This window comes from Argopecten irradians, chromosome 7 (genome assembly GCF_041381155.1).
Source record: "Argopecten irradians isolate NY chromosome 7, Ai_NY, whole genome shotgun sequence".
NCBI classification, from domain to species: Eukaryota; Metazoa; Mollusca; class Bivalvia; order Pectinida; family Pectinidae; genus Argopecten; species Argopecten irradians.
In genome coordinates, this window is record NC_091140.1 from 24,298,621 (window position 1) to 24,323,757 (window position 25,137).

A 25,137-nucleotide genomic window follows, 5' to 3' on the forward strand; every position below is an offset into this window, starting at 1 on the left:
CCAAAGGCCCATCCGTCTCCCTGAAACAAAATAATACACAGTAACATCTCTATCTTCGCCAGAGACTGCCAAAGGCCCATCCGTCTCCTTGTAACAAAATAATACACAGAAAACATCTCTATCTTCGTCAGAGACTGTCCAAGGCACAAACGTCCCACTGTAACAAAATAATACACAGTAACATCTCTATCTTCGCCAGAGACTGCCAAAGGCCCATCCGTCTCCTTGTAACAAAATAATACACAGAAAACATCTCAATTTTCGTCAGAGACTGCCCAAGGCACATCCGTCTCCTTGTAACAAAATAATACACAGAAAACATCTCTATCTTCGTCAGAGACTGTCCAAGGCACAAACGTCCCACTGTAACAAAATAATACACAGTAACATCTCTATCTTCGCCAGAGACTGTCCAAGGCACAAACGTCTCCCTGAAACAACATCATACTTGTGAAATCTAATGTAACCAAATGTTTGTTTGATAAGACACAAAATGATAAAAAGAGGCCCAAGAGTCTTAACGGTCATCTTTGGAACCAGTCGTATAAGAAAGCAATTAGATATGGTGTCATGGTGGTCATCTTCGATATAGGATCAACACATTGTGGAGATTATGTCAGGATCGTTTCAGACAAGTTTCAGCCAAATCGCACTGGTAGATATGCGTTTTCAAGATGACAGCTGTCGCGGCCATCTTGGGTATTGTATCGACCCTAAAAATAACAACACTTTGTCGGGAACATGCCAGGATCATTTCAGGCAATTTCAGCTAAATCACATTTGTAGAACTGGAGAAGAAGTTCAAAATGTTAAAAGTTTACGCACGGCGGACGACGACGGACAAAACATGGTGACTGTAGCAAAAGGTCATCCTAACCCTTCGCCAATGTAATTTAAGTCTTTTTCTATTTTTCACATCATATAGAGATGGACGATGTTTCTTAACGTTTAAGATAAGCAGATAATTAGTAGAAATTTCTAATATCTAATATTAGTACATGTATTTACATAAGGGAAAATAATCCTTGTATGTTATCATAACTTTTTCTGTTGTTATTCAGTTAATATTTGTATAATATGTTAATTTTTCTTTTCAATATTTACACAGATAAAAGGCTATGGCCATTGTTTTCTTCCCGATAACATTTCCATCATTTCCAAGAAATCACGGGATCAAACTTCTGTAGTTCCTCAAACAGAACTAGGTCACTCAAAACAGAGTCGAGATTTGGAATGATAACGGACCCTTTTGTGATTATCATTACCCAGAAAGGTATGTCTGTTCTGGCGTCATGAACCACGGACGGATGAACGATGTTTCCGAAGAAACTCCATAATGATCGCTTCTGAATGGCGCGTGTTGGGTTTGTCAGCGAGGACGGTTGTCTCAAAGTTCAAAGACCACAGATTCGATTTCATGACGAAGTGCGTCTTGGACAGGCTTGTTGTGGAGTATAGTATGAACTACCGTATCATGGCGGAGGTTGTTTCAGTTCCAGCCAAAAATAAATCCTTGATGGCCGCTGCCAAGTTTTGTCCGCAAATAGTTATAGAAGGACAAATACAAGATATAACAGTCCATGGTAGAATTCATAACAATATGCCTCCACAAATTTTATGGTAGGCTAATTCATCTCTACCATAAATATTGTTAGGATTTATCGTTGATTGATCATCATTGATGAAATCTCGGGGATCATTTTCGTCAAATGATTCTCGATGTTCATTTAAAGCTCATGTCTTTTGTAACTTAAAAAAAAAATAACTCACTCGTGTGTAATAAATTCCATATTCAACAACCACTCGTTGCGTAACCTCTATTTAAACATATATGACAAAAGAACATTATAGAGAGGTTTAAACTTGATTTGAATAATGTCTTTTGGATCGAAATTGCATGTTGTAATTTAGACTAGTCAGAAGTTGTTATTTGGAGCATGCACATTATTTGCGTATTAATTTACCTGTTAATACATGTAATACTTAAATTATTTTACATTGTATAACATGGAATACATATTATTTTACCTGGTATTATATGGAATACATATTATTTTACCTGGTATTATATGGAATACATATTATTTTACCTGGTATTATATGGAATACATATTATTTTACCTGGTATTATATGGAATACATGTTATTTTACCTGGTATTACATGGAATACATGTTATTTAACCTGTTATTACATGTAATACCTATATTATTTTACATTGTATTCCATGGAATACATATTATTTTACCTGGTATCATATGGAATACATATTATTTTACCTGGTACTATATGGAATACATATTATTTTAACTGGTACTGTATGGAACACATATTATTTTACCTGGTATTACATGGAATACATGTTATTTAACCTGTTATTACATGTAATACCTATATTATTTTACCTGGTATAACATGGATTACATATTATTTTACCTGGTATGGAGCATAACTGATATTCAACATTTTAATAATAATATGTGTTTAATTTTGGTGCATGCGTAATCAGTACATCATTCCATACAGGATATAGTGCCATGGAATTTTTTCGGGATGCAATTTATTATTTTTGATATTTTTAACTTGAAGTAAATTTAGAAGCTCAAACTTTTCAACAGTGGTAATGGTGTTAAGTAAGTAACTTTTTTTAACTGAGGAAAAGTACTAAATCGTATGCTCCTATTTTTATAGTGAAAAAATATAATACCTTATATATGTATTGACGTGTACATGCATACATTAAGACAAAAAAGGGAAGAGGGGATGAAGAAGGAGAGAAAGAAGAGGAAGTGTGCTCCACTTAAAGTTGTATGTGCTGTAATTTACATACTCATGAATGAAGAGGGGCTTTTCATACGTAACTCAACACCAAAATTACCAACATTTTGAGAAACACAATACTTAAAATGCGTAGATTTTTATTTCCCAAGTACAAATAAGAGCTGAAATGATTTTGGTTACTTTTTAAAAGTTACAAAAGACACAAACTGTGTTTTGTAACTTTTAGAAAAATAGATTCCATAGCCAATAACCCCGAGTTGTGTGACCTGTTTCTACCACAATGAAATAATATACGAGAAGGCAAAAGTAAGATTACAACATTATTTGTCGACATTACAAATAAAATGTTGTGATATAATCATAAACAAATAGTCAATCATTATCATATTCAAAAATCTTAATTGATTAAAGAATGTATTAATAACGACTAATCTTATTAATGAACAACTGTTCTATGCATCCCTACTCACATACTTTATCTAGATTTCTATAAGTACTTGAACAATAAGTTTATTATCATCGAACTACATTCGGTAAAGTGACATTTACTTCCCGCCAAATAATCTTCAAATCATTGTAACCAAATTACCGAAATCATCTCTAGGGTCCTTGCATAGCAAATTATACCACTAAACAAAAGACAATTATCAGTCGGCAGTGTATGCTACGAATGAGAAAACAGTAAAGATTCCGACGTCGTCACACATCCGTTTCAACAGCGATTTGTTGTGCAAAGAACGGTCGGAGTACAGCAATATGACGTCATTCGATGATCGATGACATTACATGTAAACAGTTTTGACGTGAGAATGAGAAAAAAGTAGTTCGGGTAAAATTTTAACTAATAAAAAGACCAAAAGGTGTTATTTCATAAGTTGAATATCAATATATGTATCCAACACCAAGCACATTTATACAAAGGAATAACAAATCGGAGAACGATTACGCTTTAGTTTATATAAAAACTTTATAATCGATAAAATAAATTGATGGACCGAAAAGGAAGACTATCGATTTACAATGGGAGTACTAAAGTCATGTCTGTACTGTATTGTAAATACGTAATTGTAATATATAGGTAGATAGAGGGCTGTATTGTATTCTACGATGGCAGAGAGCGGTCTGCCATTATTTTTATAAGAAAAATGTCTAAAAAAAATGTTTAAAAAACAAAAGCTGTCATGACACTTTCCAGTCAAAAAGTGACATGACGACATTTTTACTCAATGAAAGGATATGAAAATTATAGGAGTATACGAGTGTCCTATTTCAGTTGTGCTTTCTCAATGTAATCAGAATTCGTGGGGTATCTTAGAGCTGATAAAACCGTTGTAATTAATTTACCGTGTTGCAGGTACGCACAGCGGCACATTGTAGACCAACTAGCAGGTAAGTATTATCATCGCTGTGTAATTAACCAACATAACACTTGTAATTACTTACCATAGAACTTGGAGTCTTGGGAAAAAACCGAATCATTCATGTGTAATTAACTAACATTACACTTGTAATTACTTACCATAGAACTTAGAGTCTTTGGGAAAAAACCGAATCATTCATGTGTAATTAACTAACATTACACTTGTAATTACTTACCATAGAACTTAGAGTCTTTGGGAAAAAACCGAATCATTCATGTGTAATTAACTAACATTACACTTGTAATTACTTACCATAGAACTTAGAGTCTTTGGGAAAAACCGAATCATTCATGTGTAATTAACTAACATTACACTTGTAATTACTTACCGTAGAGCTTAGAGTCTTGGGAAAGAACCGAATCATTCATGTGTAATTAACTAACATTACACTTGTAATTACTTACCATAGAACTTAGAGTCTTGGGAAAGAACCGAATCATTCATGTGTAATTAACTAACATTACACTTGTAATTACTTACCATAGAACTTAGAGTCTTTGGGAAAAAACCCGAATCATTCATGTGTAATTAACTAACATTACACTTGTAATTACTTACCATAGAACTTAGAGTCTTTGGGAAAAACCCGAATCATTCCTGTGTAATTAACTAACATTACACTTGTAATAACTTACCTTAGAACTTAGAGTCTTGGGAAAAACCGAATTATTTATGTGTAATTAACCAACATAACACTTGTAATTACTTACCATAGAACTTAGAGTCTTTGGGAAAGAACCGAATCATTCATGTGTAATTAACCAACATAACACTTGTAATTACTTACCATAGAACTTAGAGCCTTTGGGAAAAAACAGAATCATTCATGTGTAATTAACTAACATTACACTTGTAATAACTTACCATAGAACTTAAAGTCTTGGGAAAAAACGAATCATTCATGTGTAATTAACCAACATAACACTTGTAATTACTTACCATAGAACTTAGAGTCTTTGGGAAAAAACCGAATCATTCATGTGTAATTAACCAACATTACACTTGTAATTACTTACCATAGAACTTAGAGTCTTTGGGAAAAAACCGAATCATTCATGTGTTATCAATCGTTACAGGAGACTCTGGTCGAAAGGATACTAGTTTTCTTTTCTCTGAATACATGTTAAATTATAGGGAAATATGCTTAAAATATCGTATTTCAATCATGTTATTAGCATCACTCATTTCATCATAAAAAAATATTTTGGATTTGATGTCCCTTTAACATTTCTCCAGATATACATTCAGAAGTAAAACAATGAAATAATACTATATATTACACCTACACGCTAAAAAAATCATATTTCTACTTTTCTATTTGTTGGTCAGCATGGTATGAATATTCTCTCATCTCATTGTCAATCCGTTAGGTTTTAGCACGATTTATAACGGGAATTACATTGTTTTCTATTATATTGAGTTAAATACTGTTGTTTGCTGCCTTTTGTCAACTGAATCATCCCATTAAATGTAAGGACATACCACTTTCGTCGCTGTATCTTCCCCGCTTTCACTAGTGCTCACAAATATAAATCACATTATTGACAATCCTCTCACTCTACCTCACAGTTAAAAAATGTGTCATGACAGATCTTTTATAAAAAGTAATGACAGGCCGCTCTCGGCCATCGTAGTATTCAACCAGACATTTAACTAACTTGCACCCGTGCACTTTTACAGGCTACTCTGAACTGACGCTAAATATAGAACCCTTATCTAGATTTACTTCCGAGAAAGCTATCATTCCAAACAAGTATCGTGACAACCTGATATACAGCTAGGACAGGTGTGTTGCTGTATTTACTGGGATGTTTATTACATAAGGTAAGGACTTATTTTAGGCTTTATCTGATGATAGGTAGATCAGGTTATGACTACTGATAATTTTATGTGTTTATGTTCTATATCATTATCAGTACAATTCATTACCTGTCAACTCAAACAGGAAGTTATATATTTCTTCATAAGACAAGCCCGAACCCATCTTGTAACGTTATGCTGTGGGTTTTACTTTCACTTGTCACAATTATTTAAAAGTTAACCAAGTAGAAGTGACGTGATATAAATGAAATCCAAAACGTGACCATTTTGACGTCACGTCAATTGATCACCATCAAAATGTATGTTCCATTTTTTGGATTAAATCGTCGTTGATGAACAGTTTTCGTGGTCTAACGAACCAGTTGTATTTCAATTTCTAATTTTTTTATTTCAAAATACTGTTTAGAAAAGGATTGAACAATTGGCATAGCCTATATAAGTTATCTCCCTAAATAACAACTAGTACATAGCAAGATATATAAGATATTCAAGTTAAGATACGCAGTGTTGTTTACAATGTATAACAGTATAAACATATTAGTACATAACTATCAAATATAAGATTTGGATGTGGAAGTTTGTAATTACAGGTGTTTTTTAATCATGTTTAATTGCTAAAAACTGTATGTATATAAAAGATTCTGTATCTAAAGTAAGATTGTTAAGGGAAATAAGTTAGTTTTGCTGTATTAATGAATACACTTTGAAAGATCTTTAAATGTACATATATATACACCAGTTATATGATAAAGCGGGTGTCACTTAAAGCCATTTCCCGCGTATACAAGTGGAAATCTAAAAAAAAACATTATTACAGTAGCTATTTGCATTTCGTGTGGTATATTAAAGTAGAATTAATAAAAATGTTAAAAAATACTGAAGCATTACTCCACAGTCATTAGTTTATTGAAGCGCATCTCGTAGAAAATAATAAGATCATCGCCATGGACATTCCATTGGTAAATTTTTACCAGATTCACTTGATCATTGCAATCCAGATAGATATTAGTTAGAGAAAATAGGGTCAACATGGTCAGAGGTAATGTATACAGGTTTTACAAGAGAAATATCTTGTAAGTGTTGTTACTCTAATGGAAATGAATAGCAACTCTTATTACTAGGCAAAATCTTTTACTTGCTATTTTCACGTTGATAATCCTCTAATGATATGACTATTTTTGTCACGTTTCGTCTAGATGCCAACAAGGGGTACTTGTAAAAATAAAATTCACGAATAATGTAAATTTTTAAGATACTATATTCACTAAGATATCGCTCCGCTGTTTCAGCAGCCAATAAAATGCAAACAACGACCTAATTTTTATTTCCAATTTTTTTTATCAATAGTTCGAACGTCACGGATAAAATCCCAAAAAGTTTCTGATATAGTTCTGTGTCTGATTATCATATATTCACACACACACACCCATATATATATATATATTAAGAAGAAAAAAATTAAAACAGGTCTTTAATCTCCAGGGCTTTCGAAGCTTTGCTGCTCATGAGCATCAAAGATCAATAATCATCTCCTAATGAGCAGCAAGGCTGCGAAAGCGCTAGAGATTACAGACCTGTTTTAATTTTTGTTTTTTTAATATTTTAATTCCATCACACGAATATTCAATATTTATCGTCTGGAACTCTATGTATATCATTTTAAAGCTCCTCGCCCACCTTGATCCAGTTACATGCATACCAAAAGGCAATATTCAGCGAGAAAAAATATATCAAAGATTTTTGGAAAAGGCAAAAATAACTAGTTGGCATCCAGACTATAACATTAAAATGAATGACATAGAGCTATGTACGATGACTCTTAGAATGTTGATCCCGAAAATAAATTGTCCATTATTTAAAGAAGCAACTAAACAGTATTGACAAAGGATACATTTTAGTCATAACAAAAGAAAGATTGTACGAGTAGGTCACAGTGATCTGATACTAGAAATCATTGGTGCACAATTGCATCACAAACATGAACAAAACCTACTGTCAGCTTTATAACCCATGAAAGATATCGTACTAACTCATGCGTTTGGTTTTGTCAGATGAATGGCTACCAGTGACAGGGACGAAAACAAGATCTCACACAAGCACTGAAATATAAGTGATGGGGAAAAATACATCGAAAATCAGCATGTTGGTATACAATTTCAAAAGATTTAAAAATGAAACTACACATAAATGTAACTTATAAACAATTATTCTGCATTAAATAAGGATACGAGAGAAAATGTAACCTATTGTATTGTGGTTGATTTAGGTCATATAGCAAGCGCCATGCTGTTGTGTGTGATAATGCGACAAGCGAAGTGCGATAATGCGCCAGGTGAAGATCAAGCAAAGAGTGATAGTTTGGCAATGCATTATGCGACAGTGTAACAATGCGCCATATGACAAACACACTGTCGCATGGCGCATTGTCATACTAACGCATTGCGTATTGTCGTATGGCACATTGTCAAAATGCGAACTGTGCGCCATTTTAGACATTTTCATATTTTTTCGTAGTAGAATTCTGTGATTTTTGTGGGACAAACTAGGTTTTATTTATGACGTAACGTGTAAAAATTGTAACAAAATTGATATCATTAAATTTTTAAGTATGTGCATAAACTATAAAGATAAAACTCATATCAAAGTAAGAAATTTCATGCAAACCAATTGATGACAGATTATTCAGTGTTTTAACATCACATACTCAGCAAAATTAGTTAAGGGTCACTTGTTTGGGGCATCAAAAATAAAGAAATATATAGAATTTCACAGTTGTTGCATTAAAAGCCATTCCAAGTGTCAATAATACAAAATGCATCAAAGACGTCACTAGAGTGAACAACAGGCAGGTACTACTTCAGGTAAGCTCCAATCTGGAATGACACATCGAAATGTTGCTGAAAATAAATGTCACCGGTAGACTTTGTCAACACTTCCAGGCTACTAGTTCGATACGTAACCGACCAAGAAATGGCAGACCATGATGTATGGCAGCCCTTGAGGACCGCGCCGTTGTTTTGAAAGATGAACGTAATCGATCTTCGTCAGGTGGTGAGTTCAATACAGACCTTCACCATCATCAGAGATTGCGTATCCCTTCCCATTCATATAGGAACCGTCTCCATGAAGGTAATCTGCGCGTTCGCCGGCCAGCTGTGAGGCTAGTTTTGATCGCGCGCAAGGCATAGGACAGCGGGGCTCATATTTGTAGAAATCACGTTCACTGGAAACTGCGCCATATTCGACTGATACTTTTCACTGATTAGTCGAAATTTTGAGTGGAAATTAGTTACAAAAGGAGGAGAGTTTAATGAGAGAAAAAACCGAACGATACCACGACTGTAGTGTGACACAACACAATTGTATTTGCTTAGGTTCGGTAATGGGTGGGGTGGGGGGTGGGGGTATCTCTCAAGATGGAAACGTGACTGGAGAAAGCCATAGGAAAATAAATCCTCGACTTAGGTCCTATAGAACATTTGAGATGTTTTTCAGTGACATATTCAGTAGCGGGCCGGTCAACCGTCGTCAATTCCTGAACTGGAAACCGCCCTGTTAGAGAAATGGTGTAGCCTGACACAAATGACCATTCGTAGAATTATCCGCAGTTTCAGCAGGCGTTGTCGTGCCCTGATGTGCCCTGTTCACTCACTGTATTTTGAAAACTTTGAAAACTTTTGAATCAATAAATGGGGTGCTGTTGATAATAAATCAAACATCATATTAAAATTGTTTGGTAAAAAATGTACTTAACTCCAAACTGTGACCCTTACCTTAATTTGCTCAGTATCTTTAAGGATTATGTTGAATTACACAATCCATAATATCTTGGAATGAAAATTAAGGTTGGGGTTCGATATAACACAATGGACGACTTAAAACAACATATACAATTGTTGTAACAAGTGTTCAATAGAGAATATACATAGCCAAAAAGTGGCTGATCGCTTTTCCATTCAAATTATTTCATGCAAACTTAATTTTATGGCATCACAAACTGAATTCATATAGAATTTCTTATAAGGAAAAGCATACCAAATCAAACTCAAAATTGTACAAATATCCTTCTATACGCATCAGTACATAAGATTAGCCATAGATATAGCTTGCATATATGTTTATGATTACATCATTTATAATGATGTATTTTTTCATAAATAACCGTCAAATTTTGTGTGTTATAAACCATTAAAAACTGGAATATATATATTTTCATGCTCTGGTACCAGTGAAAATGAAGTTGACAAATCTCAGATATTTGGCCACATTAACAATCAAAATGCTGCCAAATAGCATTGTATTATTAAACTATTTTTTTTAATTTGATACATTATTATCTGTATACATGTTTACAACATTAACAATCATAATTTCGTTCTTTGGATGAACGTCAAATACTATGTTGAAAGCAAATTTTAAACTAGAATATTTTTTCATGGACTGGCACTAGTGAAGGCGATGCGAATAATTCTCAAATAGGGGGCGACATCAAGAATCAAAATGCTGCCAAGGATCATCTACCATGGGATATACCAAGGTATAACATACTATTAATAATATCCGTATTGTATATACATTTGATAACAGAGTCTTAGTTCACCGTTCATTTGCGATATTTAATATCATAACGTATCAAGTTGTGAATAGTATTCATTGTTTTTGTATATAAGAAAACTGACAGCGTCAAAACAAATGTAGAATACAACCGGATGCCAATTAAAATTTAAAATGAGAAATTTATTTAGTAATTATCACTTTCATATATATTTATCAAAATTCCCAACATCCAATTAAGATGACTTCAAAAGAGTAAAGGGTATAATATTAAACATCGTTACTGAGGAAAAGAAGTGACGACCATTTTTGTTAAAGGTCAGAGGTTTTAAGATAACTGAAAATACACAGAAGTCCGTATGTACATATAGAAATACAACGAATGTAGAATACAACCGGATGCCATCTATACATTGGTAGAGAGTATTTCTTCATATCTAATATATTTGCCGATTTAATTTGATAAAATAGAGATGCACTTGGTAAATATCGATTTCATATATATTTATCAGAAACATCCAAGTAAAGGAATCGAATATCTTTTCTAAAGAAAACAAGTGAAGGCCACTTTTGTTGAAGGTCAGAGATTTAAGATAACCGCGATGGCCTGTGATGAGTTTGTTATCAATAGAACAGTTTGTGTATAATTTGTAAATAGTTTGGTTGTTATTTGTTCATTTTCTTATAGACGTGAACGAATAGCACGCTAATATTGTAGATATTTCCTTTCTTTTGAGTTTAATATATGGCTTTGATAGTCACCGTGTTTACAATGTATTAGAATTGTAACATTGGCTTTACTAGCCTCGAACCAGCTTGGGAATCACCAAATTCAACACCGGTGGATAATCAACAAGAAATGATAAAGGACAACATAGCCACCCAGACGAAAGTAAGAAGATCAGAAGATTCTAGTATTTCGTTTTGCCCTCCAGGATTAATTAGGTATGACATTCAACCATACTTTACCAAATTCAATGTTGGTGAATTTAACACTATATTATATATATCTATGCGTAATTATTTATTGTGGTGATGTCTTTCTTTTGATTAACATCAAATTCTAAATTTTAAAACAAGCATCAATAAAATTGGAATACACATATATTTCAAGATCCGACAGTAGTGAAAACAAAGCGAACGAATCTCATATCTTGGGTGATATCAACGGATAAAATGATGACAAGACTTATCTATAATATTCACAAAGGTGTATATTTACATTTTCAACATGATTCTATACATGAGTCATTGATGATGTTTTATTTGTGATTTTTTTAATAAAATAAAATATTAATATGTGAATAGTTATTATTGCTTTTATTAGATAAGTATAACCATCACAATATATTAATATAGAATAGACAACAATCGATAGAGCGTCTTCATAGTTAATATCTATGTACGTTCGATGATTATGATATTCAATCATATTTAATTTTGGTCAAATTACATTGTACTAGGAAAACGTTGTTTCATACCACAATGTTGTCTATATCCATACATGTTTATAGCATGGGAATGTCTTTACATGTCAGAGGCTATGTTGTAAATAAATCATTTAAATCGGACCACATATTTCTATACTCTGGCACCAGTGAACATGAAGCTGGAGAATCTGATATATGTGGCGACATCAACAATCAAAATACTGTTAAGGAAAACCTACAGAGGGATTCGCCAAGGTATAACATATAAGCAATACACTTTAAGTAATATTAAATCTGAACGGGATTTTGATTTTCCTTTATTTTTAATCGATTTCAAAAACCAATATCATAAAAATTAGAATAATTTTTCATAAGCTGGCATCAGTGAAGAAATAACGATCAATTATTGGTTTTGTATTTGAAAATATAAGAAAAATGACAACATCACAACAAATGTAGAATATAACCGGATTCCATCGATATATTGGTGGAGGGTATTTCTTCAAATTTAATATTTTTGCCGATTTCATTTTACAAATTGAGAGATTTATTTAGTAATTATAGTTTTCATATGTTTTTATCAAAATTCCAAACATCCAAGTAAATGAACAAGTGAGGACCACTTTTGTTGAAAGTCAGAGATTTAAGATAACCATGATGGCCAAGATCTGTGATGCGTTTGTTATCAATAGAACACTGTGTATATTTTGTATATAGTTAGATTGTAATTTGTTCATTTTCTTAACAACATGAACAAATATCACGCTAATATTGTAGATATTTCCTTTCTTTTGAGCTTAATTTATGGCTTTGATAGTCACCGTGTTAAAGTGTGTTGGAATAATAATATTAGCTTTATTCATTTTCCAACAATTGCGAAACAAGAAACACGAAATTATTACCCGACTAGAATGGTAACTTTACTTTCAATGTAATGAAAAATAGCAAAATCTATAGACTTTTTTAAAATATCATATTTATTATTATCTAGCCTCAAACCAACTTTGGAGTCACCTAATTCAGCATCGGTAGATAATCAACAAGTAATGCAAAAGGACAACAAAGACACCCAGACAAAAGTAACAAATTCAGAAGATTCTATTATTTCGTTTTGCCCTCCAGGATTAATTAGGTATGACATTCAACCATACTTGACCAAATTCAATGTTGGTGAATATAACACAATATCAAATGTATCCATGAGTAATTATTTATTGTGATGCGTCTTTCTTCTGATTAACGTCAAATTCTACGCTTTTAGCAATTATCAATAACATTGGAATACACATATTTTTCATGATCCGACAGAAGTGAAACAAAGCGAACGAATCTCATATATTGGGTGATATCAACGGACAAAATGATGACAAAACTTATCTATAATATTCACAAAGTTGTATATTCATATTTTAAACAAGATTTTTTACACGAGTCTTTTATTATTACGTTTTATTTGTGATATTTTATTAAGTAAATCATTAATATGTGAATATTTATCATTAATTTTCTTTTATTAGAAAACTAACAATATCACAATAAATGAAGAATGAACAAGCAGCAATCGGTATAAAGTATTTCTTCTTATTTAATGTATTTGCACTTCGATAATTATGGTATTCAATTATATTTAATTTTGTTCAAATTGCATTGTACTAGTAAAATGTTGTTTAATGTATACAGCATGATAATGTCTTTAGATACATGTCAGATGACACATATCTTTTATACTCCGGCACCAGTGAACATGAAGCAGGAGAATATGATATATGTGGCGACATCAACAGTCAAAATACTGTCACGGAAAACCTACGGAGGGATTCGCCAAGGTATAACATATTAACAATACACTTTAAGTAATATTTGATCCTTACTTGATTTTTATTTTGATTTATTTCTTATTTATGAAACAAATATCATAACACTAGAATACTTTTACATAAACTGGCACCAGTGAAGGAAAAGCGCAATCAGATCATTGGTTTTGTTTTAAGAATATTTTAAGAAAAAATGACAACGTCACAACAAGTGTAGAATACAACTGGATGTCATCTATATATTGTCGGAGAGTATTTCTTTATATTTGAAATATTTGCCGATTTAATTTTTAAAAAAAATTGAGAGATGTATTTAGTAATTATCGTTTTCATATATATATATATATATATATATATATATATATCGAAATTCCAAACATCCAAGTAAAGGAATCGAATATCGTTTCTAAGGAAAACAAGTGAAGTCCACTTTTGTTAAAAGTCAGAGATTAAAGATATAGCCTAATAACCGCGATGGCCAAGATCTGTGATGCGTTTATTATCAATAGAACACTGTGTGTATATTTTGTAAATATATTTTGGTTGTTATTTATTCATTTTCTTATAGACATGAACGAACATTACACTATTATTGTAGATATTTCCTTTCTTTTGAGTTTAATATATGGCTTTGATAGTCAACGTGTATAAAGTGTATTGGAAGAGTAACATTTGTTTTATTCATTTTCAAACAATCGCGAAACAAGGAACACGGAATTATTACCCGACTAGAATATTAATAACTTTACTTTCAATTTAATGAAAAATAGCAAAATCTTTATACTTATTTAAATCTTGAATATATACTTATCTAGCCCCAAGCCAACTTTGGAATCACCAAATTCAGCATCGGGAGATAACCAACAAGAAAACAAAAAGGACAACAAAGACACCCAGACGAAAGTAACAAATTCAGAAGATTCTATTATTTCGTTTTGCCCTCCAGGATTAATTAGGTATGACATTCAACCATACTTAATCAAATTTAATGTTGGTGAATATAACACAATATTAGATATATCTATGACTATTATTTTTTGTGACGGTCTTTCTTTAGAAGGCTAGATTATCCATGGTGGTAGGGGACCTCCAATCGCTTGAAACCATCTTTTTTCATACTGGAAATATGTTTTCAACCTTTTTTATTGCTGTTTTTTTTTCTTTTCTTTCAATTTTTCTACAGAATGACTAACAGAGGGAGAGTAAATGGGAATGAATGAATATGTCCTGAGAGAGAGAGAGTGAGAGAGGATATAATATTATAACAAACTTTTTTATTAGCTGCAGTAAAGTGAGAAAGAGAACGAAAGAGTGTAAATGAGGAGAATACAATCTGATGCCAAAATGAAAATAAAAGAATGAAAAAAAAATTAAAACGACAGAAAAAGCACATAAATGTACAATGTTGAAATGGCTCCGTGCCAGTGGCGCGAAATACAACATAAATATATAAACATTAGACTAGACATTAACAGTACAACTTAATCAATACTAATTTCACTACATTTAAGTTTACACAACTCTTTGTTTTATTTTATTTATCTGATTTAATTGATTTTTCATATATGTTCAAAAACTTTATTTTGAACGAGTATTTCTAATATATGATATGAGTATGCTATTTATAGATACATGACGAGCCAATTCTGAGTACAAAAAAAGGAATACAGATATAGTTCATGATCCGACAGTAGTGAAAACAAAGCGAACAAATCTCAGGTTTTGGGCGATATTTACGGACAAAATGATGACAAGACTTATCTATCATATTCACAAAGGTTAATATTTTAAGCAAAATTCTTTTCTTTCTACACTTTGATGACGTTTCTGTGATTTTTTTTAAAACAAATAAAATATTAATATGTGAATAGTTATTATTGCTTTTATTAGATAAGTATAACCATCACAATAGATTAATATAGAATAGACAACAATCGGTATAGCGTCTTCATAGTTAATATCTATGTACGTTCGATGATTATGATATTCAATCATATTTAATTTTGGTCAAATTACATTGTACTAGGAAAATGTTGTTTCATAGCACAATGTTATCTATGTCCATACATGTTTACAGCATGGGAATGTCTTAAGATACATGTCAGAGGCTATGTTGTAAATAAATCATTAAAATCGGACCACATATTTTATATACTCCGGCACCAGTGAACATGAAGCAGGAGAATTTGATATATGTGGCGACATCAACAATCAAAATACCGTCAAGGAAAACCTACAGAGGGATTCTTTAAGGTATAACATATTAATAATACACTTTTTGTATAATATTTAATCAAGTTAGTGAATTTTGATTTTCAGCAGGATTTTATAAACGATCCTTTGGTAACTTTTTATTTTGGAGTATTTAATTTATAAAGCATGAAATGTGTTTAGTAATATGTGTTTTCATTTTCATCAAAAATCTGAAGTTAAGTAACTTCAAAAAAGAAATGGGTATAATATGGATTGTCGTGTCTAAGGAAAAGAAGTAACGGCCACTTTTAGTAAAAGAAAGAGGTTTAAAATAACAGAGATGGCCAAGATCTGTAATGCGTTTGTTATCAATAGAATAGAGAGTGTATATTTTTTCTAAAGAAGATGATGATCCCTTGAAAATGCACAGGAATCAACATTGACTTTTATATTTTGTTGATGTTTGCTCTTTCTGATCGATATCAAGATTTTGAATTGTTTTCTATATAGTTTGTTCGTTTTATTATAGACATGAACGAACATCATGCAATTATTGTTGATACTTTTGAGAATATTTTCCTTGAATCTTTCGTAGTTATAGACAGGAAGTTGTTTTAAGATTTTATTCTTTTTTTACCCCTGTTACTTTGAATGAAGGTCAAGGTCATTCATTTGAAAACCAATCGGTAGACATTAATCCCAGCATGCTACAGTTCAAATATGACTTTACTAAGCTTTCCAATTATTGAGAAGAAATCATTCGAATGAAAAATTGAAATCAACATTGTTTGCGCAACACCACAATTTCCCAGAGTTGTTACAGAATGCTCAAATATTTGATGAAGAAGGCTTATCCAGACGCTTGTATGCATTTGTCAGTATTTCGATCAAAATTAGTGTGGAAGGGTTTCGAGGGATGCAAATTTATAAGTGTGGGGCGTTTGCTGGATTTCTGTAATGGTTACCCATTATAATTCTCACTTGTAATAAATTAATTTTCATTTTTAATCAATACAGAACAGATTTTGCCGACGATCATGAAAAGCCCGAAGAAACTATTGAAGAAATCAAAGAAGAAATCAACAAGGAAATTATGGAAATATCATCAATTAAAAGCGAAGACACGTCGGGGGAACAATCTACGCAAGAACCGACACAAAACAAGGAGCTCAATCAAAAGTTTGTAACTTTCTAATGTATTGTTATATTTGTAAACACTGTAAGTGAACACATTCTAAATAGTATATTAAACAAATATTGTACCTTGCAGGAGATTAGGGGGTAGGAAGTATTGATAGGCAGACAATTTTACTTGAAGGTTGACAAATATATTCATGAATTTATTCTTAAATGTAAAATCATTTGTTTCCTAGTGTACAGAAGTAAATGAAGCAGAGACATTTACGGTATTATTGATGTATGTGTCCCATTTCTGGTCTTCCGCGACACATACATCACCAAGATATACAAACTATATTAAAGTTGTGGTCCCAAAGCCAACTACACCAGTTTACAATTTCGTCCTATAAGTAAACTTGTTCACGATATTACATGTAACGAATATGATCATATTGAATATTTTATGGTGATTCCATCTCATAACACCTACACGATATTCCCATTCAGGTCATCATATCAATATGTCAATAACACATTCACAGATTTACCTCATTCACCACTAAATACATGTTTTAACTCTTATAAGTCTGGCTGTCGTTACAGAATGCTAGAACATTCGAGGAAAAAATCTAATCCGAACGCTTGCATGTATTTAATTAAGATTAAGTTTGTTCACATATACTACTGGAGATACTAATTCTACACAAATGTTATCGGGTATGATAAATACAAGGAGAGACGCATGAAGGCAACAATTTAAGCAAGGACCGACACATGACACGGATACGAAAGCCATTAGTGTCACTTTGAAACATAAAATGAAATACTTTTTCTCGTAAAAACGCGATAATTATCTCGTTATAGCGTGATAGAAAAACAGCTTTTTGACGAGATAATTATCAGATTCGTGTAAAGCACCTAGTTAACGCGTTGTGGGATACTCGCGGAGGTCCTATCTATAGACACCCCATTCTAAGTTCTCACCAGCCTGGTTTTCTCGGTATTCGCGGTCATAGAGCAACACAGAATACCACACGTATCTTGAGGCGTGGCGAGAAATATCCGACGGGTACTTTAAGTACGTGTCCGCATTTTCCAAGGCATTTTCCTTTATCAGTTCTTGCAAAATTTTCACATTCGCAAAGCCCCATTCCGTAATTGTGACCTTATCAAATGCAAGTGACTTGCTTGACGTGTTGCACCAACATGTATGTCAATAAATATCAGCAATCTGCAATGCCTTTGCGGACTTTTATGATTTTTGCACAAAATTCGCAAGCTCAACTGCAGGTGATGATGATGACGAGCTGGTTGTTGAGGCACTTGGTTATGTACCGACACTTGTTGTGGACTTTCAACTTAAGGATTGGTAAGCATTGTCTGGATAGCCTGGGTCTTCTCTTCTATAGCCCAGCGCAATTCAACCTTCCGACGCTCTGTTCTGAGAGGTTCTAATCAGTTCTATCGATTGAGTCGTGGAAATCATCCTCTTCCGAATCTTCTTCATCGGCGTTTTGGAGATCGTTCACAATGTCTTTTAACCTTTTGCCCGCAAAAGAACATTTTGGCCTGGCTCCCTCCGTCCCATTTTAGGTAGTGGTTAAATAAAATCCCCAGCTTCAGCAAAGCTGTAATTTGCCCTCTAGCAAACTTAAAAAGAGAACGTATGTGCGAGGCTTGAAGCTAAGGCACTGCGACGCTTGTAACATCATGTTTTAACGTAATTTTATTTACAAACAACATAATCAAGTTTTAATTGATGCAATATTATAAAATAAACACCTGATAGTCCCATAATTGCAAATATTAATTAAAAAGCAACGTGGTCCGATGATAGACTTCATGTTTTAATATATCAATGCATTCTGTCATTGCAGCCGGTGTAACGTTGAAAATGGACCTCCGTTGAAAATTGACATCGGGTCATTTTTCAACGTTGGAAACTAACCCCGAATAATGTTGAAAGTGGAACGTGCCGTTGGAAATTGACAGATTCGAGGGTCAATTCTCAAAGCAAGGATTAATTTAAATATTGTTTTATGTTATGGTATACTAAAGAAATAGAGTATACTCTCAAAACACTATGATTTTACTGATTTTAACATTATTTACATAACAAAAATATATTTACGTTAATCCCTAAATGAGTATAAACTTTATTAAAACTTGACTAGTACTCTAGATTTATAATGAGTACTTAAATCCACCGGGGAATACAGATATCGTAAGTATCAACCTTTCTTGATGTTTCAGCGAGAAAATGTCACAAGACGAGTTGAAAAAGTAAGTAATCATTTGATTTTACTAACGTCAGGAAAATGTCAGATGGCAATCAACTGTGTCGTTTTACAAGCAAACAAATACTAAATAAAAAATACACAAATACTAAAAATATGGAATTTTGAGCTACACAGGCAAAAGTTTTTTTTCAAAAAGAAACGTACTATGATTAATATTTCAGTGACAACTCTCTTTTTTAAGTCCTTTGCTAGTGTCAATGTATGTTGAATAATAGAAAGATGACATCAAGCTTAATTAATTTATAACAATTGCAAAACAAATAATGCCAAATGTACTAATAGTGGAGCGGCTAAGGTTGATTTTTTGGTAAAATCGTTCAAACTTTGAAGAAAGCATTAAACTTTGCATATGTCCTCTTTAGGACATAAGGTTTCAGAAAAAAAATGGACCCCAAAAATTCACGGCCCCTGGCGGCCGTCATATTGGTTTTAAAAATGGCCGTCAAAAACCACCTTCTGCGACCCATATCTCGCGTTCTATACCAGCTAGGCCCAAATTTTAAACGTCTACACCCATATTATTGACACTTAGGAACATTCTGAGAATGCTAAACTTCATGCAGAAGGACCGCCATTTTGTATTTCAATATGGCCGCCAAGCTAAATCTGTATATAATACGTCAAATGGCTAAGCTTACTTTAAGCAAATAAACACATGCAAATATTGTGAGAGTATTTATAATTTTGTAGTGTTTGATACATAAATAATTTTGTTCTTATTTTAACTTCAAAATGATCATCTTTCATGTGCTTCATCGAGTCCTCAGATGGAACATTTTCAAAGTCACAAATCAGCAGTGATTGGGCAAATCTCTCTCCATCTGTTGATAACACCCAGTTCTTACCTTGTCGCTTCTACTGCGATCAGTCGGGCGCCTTCTCTCCTGTATTGACAGTACATCTACAGATGATTTCTCCTCACTGCCCATTACTTCCAATGTTGGATATAGCTTTTAAGTTGTACATGCAGGAAACAGGAACACCAATTCCGACATTCTAAGGTATTGATTTCTTCTACCAATTCTTTATACTTCGTTTTCCTACTTTCGATTCCTCCTCACAGTGTAACTCCGATGAAGCTGTCAAGTTATCCTTAACCGTGTAAGAATTATTGTGGTACAACCAGCAGCTGCACTATCGGTCCTACTTTTTTTCACATATCGATGTCAACCTAAACTAAAGTCGGCAAGGCTCCAGATGACAATATCAATAAGTTAGTTTTAAGTCTATGTGGTTCCTAATCTTGATTATACTCTCTATCATCTCCAGGTTTTTGCACTTAGTTTTAATGACCATATATACTTTCTCTTTGAAGACTTATAGTTCTCTTGTTTTCCATGGCTGCTATTTATTTTCAGCCAGCCCTTGGTGCCGTATGCATGTTTTACTGACGGTGGCTATATGTTTGGTGGATTTAGTTTGCCTCATCTTTATTCTAAATTCAACACCATCATCTGTCTTACCTTCGCCATATTTATCTCCTAAGCCTGCAATTGGGAGTTCTAGCTAGGAGGCACAGCTAACATTTGTAAAGAAAATGTCATAGAAGTAGGTATGACTATTTTCGCTATGACTACTAGGGCCACTACTGTCAAATTGACAAATTGATAAACGCACATGTACCACAAGGTGTCCTGTCAGACAAGGTAGACATCAAAGTTTTGGCGGCAAAACCTTGCTATGGACTTACTGGAATTCCTTCCTTAAGTGGAGTGTCCTGATGTTGTTGGAGTCGTGCTGATTTGCATTGAATACATTTTATTTGATTATTATAGAGGGAATATCTTCCCCTGAATCCACATAAGATTTCCTGAGACGCGGTTGACGGCCGGACATGAACGTGGCTATGCAACATGAGTGCGACCATCTCATCCATGAAATCTTCTTTAGTAGACAAATCCAAAATGATCTTGCATTTAGTACTTCTGTTTGCGGGTCTGATATTAAGGTGTGGAATTCCATCACGCAAAGTATTTCGGATGCCTGCCAAAGTGATTTCGTTTAGATATTTTCTGATAATTCCCTTGCTCTGATGAGATAGTGATGTTGTATCATCCATATGCATTAAATAGTTGCAGTCATAATAAACCATTTGAAGCCTTGACTGCCTTCTTGCTTTATCCAAAATATATTTGTTAGCCGTCATGAAAATTCCCATTCTTCTGGCAAATACGATCTTCCATTCCACATTCAAAAACGGAGATGATCATCGATTGTTTTTGTTGTTTACAATTTGTATCTTTCGGAAACACCTCCTCTGCTCTCTACAGTTTATTATTATCCTATCTCTCTTACAAAGGATTACAATAGGTCATTGTGCCGATGTAGTGAAGATCTCCATCAGGATAGGCTATGTATAGGAGAAAGACCGAAAACTGTGGAATAGTCAAGATAATAAATTGTTCGAGGCCCGTAAGGGCTGAGAACTATTCATTATCTTGACTATTCCACAGTTTCCGGTCTTTCTCATACTTAAAACATGGCACTGAATGTCACTTGCACTCTCCACTATGACACTGGGTATTATTTAACTATTCCACAGTCCAGGTAAACCCTTACTACCTATTTAAACCTTGCTACCTATTCGTGATTCTTTTATTAACCTCACTCGGAGAAAAAGTCACAAACTATTCCACAGCCAAAAGGTAACTATTCCACACCAGTAGGTCATAATAGTAGACTTTGCTCCTATTATACTTCAAGCTATAACAATAGATGATATCACAGCCATGTTTAATTCCAGTTTCATATCGCAAACCTCAATAAGATAAAATTATGCATTTACGGCATCATGCTAAACATCAAGCCCTGCAAAGCGAAAGTCTCGCCAAAACGAGACTTGGAAAGTCTCAACGAGACTTTAGAATCTCGCATCCCGCGAGATCTTCAGTTTTAAAAATGGCTTCATGCTAGCTGCAGTGCACGTTTGCAAGAAGTATTATGGCGAATTCTAAAGGTGTTTCTTACGTCGAACCCACCCATAATGTGGAGTCGGGGGACGATAGGGATACCGGGCTTGACCCGGACTCCCGACGTGCCGGCGTACGTGGCCGATGTAGAGTTAGAGAGACCAGACACTCCTCTCCTATGTCTCAACCACGTGGTCGGAAAAGGGACAGGCACTATGGTGACCGTTCTTCTCTTTCTGATGATCGGGGAAAAGTAAGATCTTCTAGATATGATCGTTTTAAATGTTCTCGATCCCCATCTCATTCCAGAGATGTTTCTGATCGATCCCGTTCTCGGTCTAAAGATCGTTCTGTTTCACGAGGTCCTAGCGGGGGCGAATCGTCGTATTCGTATACTAGACATAGTAGTGAGGACGAGTCGTCTAAGTCGTCCATCTCGTCTCGGCGTAGTTCTAGCCTAAGTCCACCACGTAAACGGAAGAAAGCTAAACGTAATAGCAGTGACTCTCGTTCCAATTACGTCCGTTTTGAGGTGGCCGACACGGAAAGTGAGAAACCAGAACTACCATCAGATATGGCAAATTATGTAATGAACAAATTTACATCTTTCATTCCAGAGAAAATTTTAATGGATAAGATTCTGGACAAATATCCAGTGCCTAAGAACATTTCTGTTGGGGCACACAAGGTTGACTCTTATGTGCCAGAATTTTTTCAGTCAGTAAATCGCTCGTATGGTAAGGCGTATGATCAAAACTTATCTTCTATTCAGACACGGGTTGGTAGCGTGATGGGACCCCTCTCAAAATTGTGGGTCGATATTGATGGTGTGCGCTCAGGTGAGACAGACAAGAAATTAGATCTGTTTTCATGTCTAGAACTGGTAGAAAAGACTATAACATTAGTTGGTCAAGCATTCAATGCTACTACCTATCACAGGCGGATGAATATCCTATACAACCTCACTAAGGACGTTAAGAAGTCCCAACACTTGTTAAAAGAAAACAGTGACAGGTTAACATCGGACAGTAAAATTTTTGGGAAAAAATTCTACAAGGCATTGGTTAAATCTTCAGCCATTTCCCGGGAGTCACGTGAGATTTCCAAGGAATTAGCAGCCAAGTCTAAATCCAGCCTAGACCGCTCTAGGTCAACGAACATTCAGAGGGACCAGGCTAAGCCATACAATAAGCCCTTTCAGAAGAAGGCCCCATTTCGAGGAGGAGGAAGTGGTGGCCGATCCAACTCTTTCCGGGGACGCAGAGGAGCCCAAAAATCCTATAAAGGTAGGTTTATTACCTTCATTACAGGTAAACAAAAATCTAGACGCAATACCTCAGACTCTGTTAAAAGTACCGAACGAACCTCCAGCCGAGTTCAGCTTGGATTTAAACCTCGTTCATCTAGAAATAAAGTCGCTTTCTTTTCGGCGAATGATCATAAACAAACCAGTAGGGGGTCGTTAAAGACATTTCATAGACAACTGGAAAGTTATCACTCAGGACCCTCAGGTTCTGGAAATGGTACAAGGGATAAAAATTCCGCTGGCCAAAGAACCCTTTCAAAATCGGATCCCATCATCATGGGTGGAGGGTCAGGACGCACATTTGATAGAGTCAGAGGTACAAACCATGTTGGAGAAGAACGTGATTATCAAATCGTTTCATTGCACGGGTCAGTTTCTAAGCCCTGTATTCTTGGTTCCAAAGAAGGACGGGGGAAATCGTCCAGTAATAAATCTGAAGAGACTGAACTCGTGGGTGGAGTATCAGCATTTTCAGATGGAGGGGGTACAGTCTCTAAAGACACTGATTCAGAAGGACGATTTCATGGTAAAACTAGACCTAAAGGACGCTTACTTCACAGTACCGGTCCATCCAACTCATCAGAAATTTCTGAAGTTTCTTTGGGAGGACCAAATATACATGTTTGTAGCAATGCCCTTTGGGCTAGCTCCAGGCCCTCGGTTCTTCACCAAACTGATGAAACCAGTGGTAGCCCTCATGAGAAGGATAGGTGTCCGAATGGTAATTTATTTAGACGACATGATTCTTATGAACCAATCCAAGGAAAAGCTCCTGATGGATATACACTCTCTGAAATTCCTGTTGGACCAACTCGGATTTCTGATAAACACAGAGAAATCAGTTTGGATCCCTACTCACGAGATAGAATTTTTAGGCTATCTAGTCAACTCAATGGAAATGACATTGTCACTACCTCAAAGGAAGGTGTCAAAGGTCATCGACAAGTGTCGTCATTTGTTGACAAACAAAATAGTCACAGTGAGGGAGATGTCAGAGACTTTGGGTCACATGACCTCGACCTTGCAAGCGGTGGCTCCCGCCCCTCTGCATTACAGACATCTTCAAAGGACAAATCTTACCAAGTGTTAGTAACTCTCTCCTCGGATTGTCTGGGGGAGTTGAGATGGTGGATCTGTCAGATGGAGAGTTGGAATGGGAAGGCTATTATAAATGCAGGCCCGGATCTGATCATAGAGACGGACGCCTCAAAAAAGGGTGGGGGGCGGCGTCAGGTACCAGCAGGGTTCAGGACTTCGGAGGAGAGGACATGTCATATCAATGTGCTGGAACTGAAGGCAGCACTATTAGCCCTGAGATCCTACACAAAGGAAAATTCCCCCAGTCATGTTCATCTGAGACTAGACAATCGGACAGCGGTAGCATATATACAAAAGATGGGGGGGACCAAATCTCGCCAGCTACTGTTGCTGACCAAGGATTTATGGGATTACTGTCTGAAAAAGGGAATGTAACTGACAGCAGAGTACCT

General features: G+C 34.5%; 1 protein-coding gene across 12 annotated transcripts in view; it reads left to right on the forward strand.

Annotated features, from left to right (window-relative positions):
* The first annotated feature begins 5,875 nt into the window (after positions 1–5,875).
* The window catches only part of LOC138327927 (glutamic acid-rich protein-like), a 46,539-nt gene continuing 27,277 nt past the window's right edge, over positions 5,876–25,137 (forward strand). For 4 of the 12 annotated variants that reach the window (XM_069274396.1, XM_069274402.1, XM_069274398.1 and 1 more), the window contains exons 1-11: positions 5,876–6,025; positions 8,074–8,164; positions 10,473–10,559; positions 11,381–11,521; positions 12,175–12,261; positions 12,998–13,138; positions 13,746–13,832; positions 14,636–14,776; positions 15,987–16,073; positions 17,031–17,192; positions 19,386–19,415. In XM_069274396.1, coding sequence (XP_069130497.1) covers positions 8,136–8,164; positions 10,473–10,559; positions 11,381–11,521; positions 12,175–12,261; positions 12,998–13,138; positions 13,746–13,832; positions 14,636–14,776; positions 15,987–16,073; positions 17,031–17,192; positions 19,386–19,415 — 992 coding nt within the window. In that variant the 5' untranslated portion in view covers positions 5,876–6,025; positions 8,074–8,135. The remainder of the gene's footprint in view (positions 6,026–8,073; positions 8,165–10,472; positions 10,560–11,380; positions 11,522–12,174; positions 12,262–12,997; positions 13,139–13,745; positions 13,833–14,635; positions 14,777–15,986; positions 16,074–17,030; positions 17,193–19,385; positions 19,416–25,137) is intronic. The other 8 variants (XM_069274397.1, XM_069274399.1, XM_069274400.1 and 5 more) reach the window with 8 other exon arrangements.